We start from the raw sequence: 9665 nt of genomic DNA, 5'->3' as shown, positions 1-9665 counted from the left end.
CCACTCCACTCGTGCGTTAGTTAGCCGCCTCATTGAACTGAATGACACAAGACATGTTTGTTGGATTTCGCTAGGAAAAAAAGAAAATAAGTTTCTTTACTTTTATCAGTCTGTGGCTTACCACTTAGGTTTTCAGTACAAGATTACAATGAGCTTTCCTGAGTGCTGTGCAGACACTGATAAGTTAGCATGCTCCAAGAAGGCGCATCAGTTCTAGTCAAGCACAAGCTGGGCCACTTTCTCTCTTCCTAACTTATAGAAAATGACATGAAGAACACCCACCTCTCCAAGGAAAATTATTATTGACCATGATGAAACTTCACTTCCAAGTGCTATTCATTTAACATCATGCTTCATTAATAAATTAACCCACCAGTATCAGTGTTCATCAGGAGCATTACCAGCATGTTTCATACATATGAAAGATTCATGCTCTCATCAGATGCTCATGTTGCAAGCACTGTGAAAAGCATGCACTGCTACAGCATGCAATGTTATTGAATGACTGCATAATATTAGCGTTTGTTTATTCCACACAAAAAAGAGCGGGAAAACAGCTGAATATTGAACAGCATATACACGAGAGTATAGCCAGCAAATAGGTTTGTTACCAAAGGCAAAGCCATTAAATAAGCAAGCTGGGTGAAATAAGATAACGTTGTATAACAGATCATATCAAGTCTATCAAGTCAGCTAATATTAAGCCCTTTAGTTTTACAGCTAGCTGCTCAGAAGTGAGCTGAACCTACCTGAGGAGGTGCCTAGAGCTTGTGACGCCTTAACTTCCATTGCATTTGCTTCCACCTTCAGTATAATTCCCCCATCAATAAGTTTCTGAATGATAACTTGCACAAACTGCAAGCGCTGTGCAGCCTCATGGACCTGTCAGTCCCACAGTGCAGCACTTAAAGCTGTGAAATAGCCCAGACGCTGCAGCAGGGATGAATGGGTGGAGTTTGAGGTTTGGTCCGACAAAGAGGGGTACAACATTAAACTCTCAGACTATTGACTGTAGCATATTGAGTGCTTTATGGAACATTACTCATTTCACACACAAAGGTTTCTCGGGAGATTGTGTAAGTTAGAGTGTAAGTGTATTAAGAGAACATACTGTGAATCTATCCACCCCTTTAAGGGTCTTTTTTTTTTTTAAATAAAAACTTTTTAGCGTTTTGTTGTGTTAATTCATTTTTGCTTCAAAACAAGATTTATAGGGAATAATGAACCCTAAACATTTGTTTACATTTTTGTTGATCTGATCATTTCAACATTTACTGTGCAGGTTATAGGGGGTGAATTCTGCTTGCAAGGTAGTTATGTGTACACCACGAGAGTCCTTGTGGGAATGAGAATAAAAGGATATAATATCCTGGTATTATAATATCTTATTACAGGGGAGTATATCCAGCAAAAACACTTGTTACCAGAGAGAATTACAATCTGTGATAAAAATTCTCAAAAGAGCAAAGATGATGTTAAATGCATAACTACCATTGGGAAACAAGAGCTTGTAATACCTTTTTTGAGTGTAAGTCAGTAAACCTTTATCAGATTTCACTGGACTCCATGCAGATGCCCAGATGACAATTGGATTTCACAAGTTAGATAACTAATTTACATACTTTCCCCAGGGATTAATAAAGTATTCTGATTCTCATTCTGACTGACAATAACTACCAAAATAAGTGACCGAAGACATTTTAAAATTTCTGCTAAGTAACGAGGCTTGTTTGTAGATCTGAAAGGACTTTTGTCGTATATTTTGTTATTATTTTGATTATGCGCATCCACATTTACATCAGGCTGAAGTGGAAGATCAGCACAGATGCCATACACAAAAAGGGGATGAGCAAGATCTAATTTCCTGAGATTCTTCAAAGTGTGCAGCAAAATCATGGATATTTTCTGTCACTCAGCTGTGGTGAACACAGTGTACTTTGCAGTGGTCTGCTGGGGAGCTGGTGACACCAGCATACTACATAAACCGATTAGGAAGGTTGGGTCTATGACTGGCTGCAAACTGGACACTTTTGTCGTGGTGGAGAATAGGTCTGTTATCCATCAGGGAAAATCCCAACTGCCCTCGGCACCCCTTACTGGACAAGCAGCAGAGCACTTTCTGTAACATATTCAACTCCACTCCCACCTGCTATCACTTGAATAAAACAGTTTATATATCTAGCAGAAATATACCTGCTAGTTAATATTAGTTATTAGGTTTATTATTATTATTATCATTATCATTACTATTGTCGTTGTAACAAAAGAATATAAAGTATTTCTCATTCGATTCGTTCCACTCTTCGCCACAAGGCGGTGCTGCTGACCTATCTACAAGCGAAGTATCCGCCCCTTGTCAGCTAGTTATGTTCAAAGTCCCGCTACACCTAATTGTTATTCAGAGAGTAAAAACTAAATAAGACTACAACTACTTACTGTACTGTCAACTGTTAAAAACAGTAGTAAATTTTTTGTGTTTTTCATGGTGGTATTGCAGTATGGTTACTCTTGTTTTTATTGGAGGCGAACAGTAAAAGAGTGTTTACTAACCTATCGCTAGTGAACATACTTTGGCTGACTCGTCAGCCAGTTGATCTCGGACCAAAACAAACTCAAAGGAGGAAAAAAAGCATTTGACTGAGGCGTCTGACTTCCACACTGCTGTTTTCCAAATGTCGCGGCGATTAAACAAGAGGTGCGAGGAGGAGTAATTTATCATGCGGCTTGGAGACGCAGCTGGGCTTGTAGTGGTAGCCGCTAGCTAGAATGCTAATGTTCCGTAGCTAACGGTAACGTTATGCCAGATGACCCAACAGCAGTAGTAGTAGTTGGGAATAGAAGCTGCTGCTGCTCCTATTTTATTTGCCTGAACTCTCACCCAGCATTATAAACGGGCCTGCCATCTAGTTAGTTTTGTAGTTAGGCACCACGAAAACAGAGAAAACTAATTTTCAGCGTTGCCTTTTACTGCCTAAATTAAAAACTGAAGTATGGGGATGTGCTTACCGTGCCTTGGTGGAGCAGCGGACGACGTTGTGGTCACTCCAGATCCTGTAAGTTAAGTTACTATGATTGTTATTACACAGCTTTAACAATAATTCGGTCAGCTGTATAGTAGTAATGAGTACGAATTGATATAGGAATTAGCTGAGCCCACGTGAATTTGATTAATCACCATTAGGACACCAATGGGCCCTGGTAGGTAACGCAGAGGAGGCGTTGACTGTATGTGAACAGCGGCATGTTAATAAGTATGCTTCAGGCCCAACATGCTTAGCTCAGAGAGGACAGCTTTAGCTCACAAGTTTCCCATGTTTCCAACAGGAGACCCGGAGACAACAGTTAGCTGAAGCCGCCGAAAAGAGACAAAAAGAGGTAAGTTACGACGAGTCGCGTCTTATTGTCCATTTTTCAAGTACTAAAACATTGTTACACGTGTGTAGTACATTTACCAGGTTACTGGGTGCAGCTCGCTATAGCAGAGGTGTGTTATTCAGTACAAGTACAAACATGAACTCTGCCATCACTCATTGAAATCAGCAGTGAAGTTGAATTGTGTTGTTTTTTGTTTTAGCTTTTTTATAACATCACTAGAAGTGCATTTTTGGTAGTAGAATTAAAATATGAATAAAAGTCACCATTCTTAAAGTGAGCTCTGTAAAAAAACAAACAAACAAAAGTTTCACCAAAAACTGAACTTCACAAAATGTATTATTTACCGGTATTTATGTATTGGACTGTGTCTTTGGCGCCACATACGTACCCAGTAATCTGGTAACTGAGTGCAGTATTAAAGGTGGAGTTAGTTTACAGTGTGGTGAGTATTTTTTATCGCACAGAAAACCCACTTGAAAAAGAGACGCACTAGAGTTCTCTCAAGGTAAGTAGACCTGGACCAGGGTGAAAAACTCTACCTGGCCAGGTGAGTCTTCTGGATTGGCTTAACTACCACAACCTTGTGCTCCCAGTCACCGTTTTCATCCTTAAATCTTCCAACACCATGACAGTTCACACTCTGATGCAGGTCAAAGCACTGGTCTCTAACAACCCACAGTCGTCTCAGTTGAGCAGCACAGCACTGCTGAAAGTAGCTGCTTCAACCTCCAGCTGAACTGCCTTATTTGGCAGTTGAATGCCCCCTCGCTGGTTGTGGTTGAACAAGCCTTGTGTGCACCTGAAAGGTTGTGGTAAAATAATTTATTAAAACCCACATGCATGCTTTTGAGACTGTTTGTATATGCTGAAAATATAGACAAAACAAAACACTTATTATCAAGCTGTTGCATCTTGGCACTTGATTATACCCCACACTTTTTTCCAGACGGCGTACAGGGGTGTTAAAAATCCAGAAGCAGTCGAAAGGAAAAGGAAAAAACAGGAAGAAGCTGAGAAACAAGCGATGAGCACCTCTGTGTCAGGTGGTGGTGGCGGGCTGAAGGTCAGTTGTGTGTTTATCCTCAAACTTAGCGGGTTAAAAACAGAAGTATCTGTTGTAGATAGTGGCAGTGGTGGGCCATAAACTCATGACTCAGAGGGAATCAAAGTGATCAAAAAACGCTTTGGTTATACTGAGAGACACAGGATTGCACATGCTCGATACCTCTCCTTGACCCATCTCCTCAGTAAAGATATTTCAACAAAATGAGACATCCTGCCTTCAGAGCCTCATTTAAAAGTTTGTCTTGAGTGCATCATAAATCTTATAGATGAGCTATACCTGTATTTTATCAACTCAGGTGTAAAAGTCCTTATGGCATGTCTTATTTTTAGGGCTACATTAAATTGAATTCATTAACTCATTAAAAAAGTTTTTTTTGCATCTTTAATAATTGAAACATCATATGATTAAAAAAAGAACAAGTTGCCCTTTTTAATCAACACTGAGATATGAAAACACAAGGCTAGAAAAGCTACGAACACAAAGTGGCACAACCAAGCCAACATAACAACAGGACCAACACACTATCAAACACAGTTCTGAATTATGTATTGGCATATATTTTTGTTCTTTAGACTGTGTGCTTATGCACTTTATCTTCAAGTAACATCATAAAAAATATTCACACTTCAATAAGGGGTAAAAAGGAATGGGGACACTAGGCTGCAGAATGTTTTTATTTATTTTTATTGTTTTAACGTAAATTCATGCACAAAATGTCTGAAACACAGCAGGGAGTTATTTGGAATTTGAAATATGAACTTTGGGTTGACATGGAGTTTATGTCAATCCAAACCACAGCAGTGAAGAAGATAACAGGGGTGTTTATGTTCCGGCCTGTCTGCAGAAACATTCAGCACCAGCATAGTTTCCATTGTTTTACTTTAAGTAATAAAGCAGAAACGCAAAACCTGAACACAGCTGCACAGCATGTAGTTACTAGGGGTGCAACGATACACAAAATTCACGGTTCGGTTCGATACTTTGGTGTCACGGTTCGATATTTTTTCGATACAAAAAAAAATGTTCATGCCTTTTTAATTTGTCATTTATTAAAATTATAAATATATATTTTAACTCAAAAGTACAGTTTTTAAATTTAATGTTGCTGAAACAACAAAGTAATAAAAAAAATAAATATATCTGATTGAGGAATCACTCATCTTTGGAAAAGAGAGTTTATTACAGAGAAATGGCTCTTTCCAAAATAAAAGCTATACTATCCGCTTCTTCTGGGCTATATTCTCAGCAGCATATTAAACATATCAGGTCCCCATAAGGAGAATCATGTGCTAACGGCTGTCTAAATGACTCGGGTATGACTCGGGTTTGTAGCATGCGTGCTTGTTGTTTTTGTCTGCTTCCACTTGTCTTTGCACTAGGATGCTGTCGGAGTAAATGTGCAGTCATATTCGTTGTGTTCCCACTAGCGCTGTCAGCGTTAATCTCGTTGAAATGACGTTAAAGCCACAACACGGCAAATCTCCGTTAACGAGCTACCGTGGATCGCCCCGTGCATGGGGCTGGACGGCGTCAACACGTTAACGAGCTAACTGCGCTAACACACTAGTTCCCACCAATGTAATTGAGCATTGCGTGGTACATCCAACATACTGTTTTACTTTAGTCCATGACGCGCTTACCTTCAGGGTCATACGTCACATGAAAACCAAAATAGTTCCAAACGCCACATCTGAATGAGGGTGGGGGGGGTTCAATTTGCCATGTTGCAAGGAGAGCTTAACTTCTGTCTCGCTAGCTTGCCCTGCGCTCAGTGAATCTGCATTCGACTACTCCGCCTAGGCTGCACTGTCGAGCGCAGATCCACTGAGCGCTCAACACAGACAGCATTGTCAGAAGGAAAGTTGATAAAATAAATTCAAAATTTTGTATTGTTCGATACATATGCGTACCGAACCGAAAGCACTGTATCGAACGGTTCAATATCGATACGAGTATCGTTGCACCCCTAGTAGTTACCCATAAGATGGGTTAGAAATCATTAAACACCACTTCGAGCATGTCTGTGTTTGTGTTCTTTTTTCTGGCCTGAACTTTACCAGTCAGCTTTTTAAAAAAAATTAAACTAGAAAAATCTTTGACATTTGCAAAAGAACTTTTATAATAGTTTTGAAGCTAATTAAAATGTGACTGTATTTTGAAGTGATTGGTTATTCTAGAGGATAATTTCATATCAATGATTGCTATTTATCATTGTGAATGATAAACATTGTTGTAATTTGTTGTGTTGTGTTTTTCTTTTTTCCTGTAGTGGCAGGTGGGCTGAAAATCCTGATGGTAAAGTCTGAACTCGGATGTCTAAATATATAACGTATTGCTGCAAGATGACTTGAAAGATGTTGGAACTGCTGTCCGTTTTTACTTTTTCTTTCGTTTTCTTTTTTTTCTTTTCTTTGCTTGTTATGTATCTGTGTCATGTTATGAGTCTACAGTTGTCAGGTGCAAAACAGTTAAGTTATTCCACACAAAACACAGCAGAATTTGCCAAGTTATACAAACCAGTTTGTACCTTTGGTCGAGTCAGGGGTGACACAGTAATGTGCAAGCAAACACAATTATGTGAGATTTGTGTGAAGATTGATTAGATACAGTGTTGCAGTACAGTGACTCCCATTAGGTAACATGGAAGAACATCGCTATAATATGCAGTTGTACATTAATACAGAGCTTCCCTCAGTGTGTTTGGTTTTCCTAGTCAGAGTATTCCACGTATATCCATTAACAGTTGGATATACCTTTTTAGCATGAACTCACTTTGTGATGGGCTCTGTTATTTGGCAACTCAAAGACTAGTGCAAACAGTGCAAACTTGACTATCTTTACCCAACTCATAATGGGCTCCTTGCTCATCACCGAGGCGAGTCAGTGACACAGACCACATTGGGGTCATTATTTTGTGTGTTTGTATTGGGGGGAAAAATGGGTGTTTTGTGCTGAGAATGTAGGTGAACTCTATGTGGCGCATCTAATGCGGCGATTCCTTGGTAAGCACAAACTTTATACTTGACAAAAACTGCAGCAGCTAATAAATACTGCTGAATAATGTAGAGCACAGGTGTCGAACTCCAGGCATCAAGGGCCGGTGTCCTGCAGGTTTTAGATGTGTCCTTGATCCAACACAGCTGATTTAAATGGCTAAATGACCTCCTCAACATGTCTTGAAGTTCTCCAGAGGCCTGGTAATGAACTAATCATTTGATTCAGGTGTGTTGACCCAGGGTGAGATCCAAAACCTGCAGGACACCAGCCCTCGAGGCCTGGAGTTCGACACCCCTGATGTAGAGCAACTGTAGAGCACTCTCCAGCCAATAAGAATGCCCTAGTTCTTCGCACTAGTCTTTGCCCTACTTTAATAGAGCCCTTTTTTAAATTACTTTGTTTATCACGCACAGTTTTTGAGTTTGTTGCATTGAATTGTAGTGTATGCAAACACGGATGGAATGGCTGCTTAATCTAAATGAGAAATGTTTGTGAATTGCCATACTACAACTGAAGCTTTTGTTACACACTTATTTGCACACCATCAGCCAATATGCTCACTTTCGTTCGAAGGTTCAAGTCCACTACAATGGAAACGAGACTGAAGGAATATGAAGGAGAAAACGGATGTTTTAAGATATTTTCTTTGACTTACTTGGCTGAGTGCGTTTCTTACAGCCTTCCTTAAATGCTTCTGGTGCTCTTGTCATTTTGTAGAAGAAATCTAGCCAATGTTATTTGCTACAATAAATCACATTTCTGCTACCCTTGTGTCAATTTCATGCGTAGAATCACAGTTTTAGAGGTAATACTTAGTGGTAGAGTTTCACTGTTAATATAGTTGACAAAAATATAAGCAAATATTAATATTTACAGTTTGTGATGTGTCTAGAGTCGTTCAGGTGTAGCCAGAGATGTGCAAAGTCTTGAGCCACCCCCAATTTCTTTATATTTAAGGATTTTGTTTAATGTTGTCTGTGCCTCTTTTTTTTAAATGTATCTTTGCTTGTGTTGCTAAATAGACTGATAGTATCTTCTACTTTGTCACAGGAATGTTGTTTGTGGCTCCAAATGACTTGATATCATTCATGAGGGATGCATTTGACATTGTTTCACATATTATTGGCCAACAAATCATTTACAGCTGTTTAAATACGGATAATCACTTTTTGGCAAATACCGGAAATCACTTTTGGTCAGATGATTACTTTTTGACACACCACGGGTGTCTAATATCCTTTTGATAAATAGTCTGCAGACAGCAGGATTAAAACTGGTTATACAAATAAAGAAATAACCTGTTTTCTAAGTGTAATTACGACTGTCTTCTACTTTGTAATCAATCCGGGTCCGTTTGGACGCTTAAAAATATATAACTTGTGTTATAGATGTTGCCGTTTATCCTGCACTCCTGGTCTGATTGCTCTTGAAAAAGACTTTTTAAATGATTTTTTTTATTTAAACAGATTATCACGTTTTGCCACAACACCGGCTCACGTGGCTTCGAATAGCACATACGTCATCTACCCGAACCGCACGCGCTTCACAATCTTGCTGCCTTAAGGCGTAACTAATGACGCAGGCTGACGCAGAAGTATTGTTCCGGTGTGTTCGTTAGCTCATCCACACACATGGATACGCTAACTGTCAGCGTCCCTTCGATAGCTCAGTTGGTAGAGCGGAGGACTGTAGACGTCACAGCTGAAATCCTTAGGTCGCTGGTTCAAATCCGGCTCGAAGGAGACATATTTTCACAATTTTCTTTTCGTCTAACTACAGTAAAATATCCTGAACGTTACAGGTCAGTGTCGTATTGAAACATTAGCTCTGTCTCCCAGAGTATACTGAAATAAGTATGTTCAGACATAAGCAAAGTCACAAACCAACATCATCGTTGCTGTGTTTTTATTATGAATATTATCCTGGACTCTTCTTCAGCTTCTGTGCAGACCTCATTATAACATATGTGCAAACAGCAACATGTTTCTGTATCTCTCCAGACTTAACAGTAACATTTCTTTTTTTAAAAAAAAAGGCATGCCCTTCAGCAACCTCTTATTAACGCCAGATTTTAATGCAGTATTAACCGGAGATGAATTACTGAGGGGACTGAAAATCACACAGTGTTCTTGGCTGACACACAAACTGCCTGTAACATCAGTTCTAGTTCCTACCGGACACGATGTCCACAAAATAAAAGAAACAGTATTAATGAACAAAACCAAAA

At 39.3% G+C, this 9665-nt stretch overlaps 1 protein-coding gene and 1 non-coding gene across 2 annotated transcripts; both read left to right on the top strand.

Moving 5' to 3' along the window:
- Nucleotides 1-2385: 2385 nt before the first annotated feature.
- Nucleotides 2386-8203, top strand: svip (small VCP interacting protein). Its single transcript, XM_085462048.1, has 4 exons — nucleotides 2386-3053; nucleotides 3325-3375; nucleotides 4322-4438; nucleotides 6711-8203. The coding sequence occupies exons 1-4, from the start codon at nucleotides 2991-2993 to the stop codon at nucleotides 6723-6725; spliced, it is 246 nt and encodes an 81-aa protein (XP_085318174.1). The 5' UTR covers nucleotides 2386-2990; the 3' UTR covers nucleotides 6726-8203.
- Nucleotides 8204-9093: 890 nt separating this feature from the next.
- Nucleotides 9094-9180, top strand: trnay-gua (transfer RNA tyrosine (anticodon GUA)). Its single transcript is given in 2 exon segments — nucleotides 9094-9130; nucleotides 9145-9180. It is a non-coding gene; the product is annotated as a tRNA-Tyr (tRNA).
- The last annotated feature ends 485 nt before the right edge of the window (nucleotides 9181-9665 follow it).

The sequence above is a fragment of the Copadichromis virginalis genome, linkage group LG7, assembly GCF_057382275.1.
Source record: "Copadichromis virginalis isolate Kocher_CV1m ecotype Utaka linkage group LG7, C_Virginalis_male_GT1.1, whole genome shotgun sequence".
NCBI classification, from domain to species: domain Eukaryota; kingdom Metazoa; phylum Chordata; class Actinopteri; order Cichliformes; family Cichlidae; genus Copadichromis; species Copadichromis virginalis.
The sequence above is the reverse complement of the archived record's forward strand: the minus strand, read 5'-3'. Positions and strand labels throughout refer to the sequence as shown.

Bases quoted from the DNA above. Each gene is read 5' to 3' on its own strand.
- svip (XM_085462048.1), top strand. From the start codon at position 2,991: ATGGGGATGTGCTTACCGTGCCTTGGTGGAGCAGCGGACGACGTTGTG. The intron at 3,054-3,324 runs GTAAGTTAAGTT...TGTTTCCAACAG, and splicing joins TTGTGGTCACTCCAGATCCT to GAGACCCGGAGACAACAGTT. The intron at 3,376-4,321 runs GTAAGTTACGAC...ACTTTTTTCCAG, and splicing joins CCGAAAAGAGACAAAAAGAG to ACGGCGTACAGGGGTGTTAA.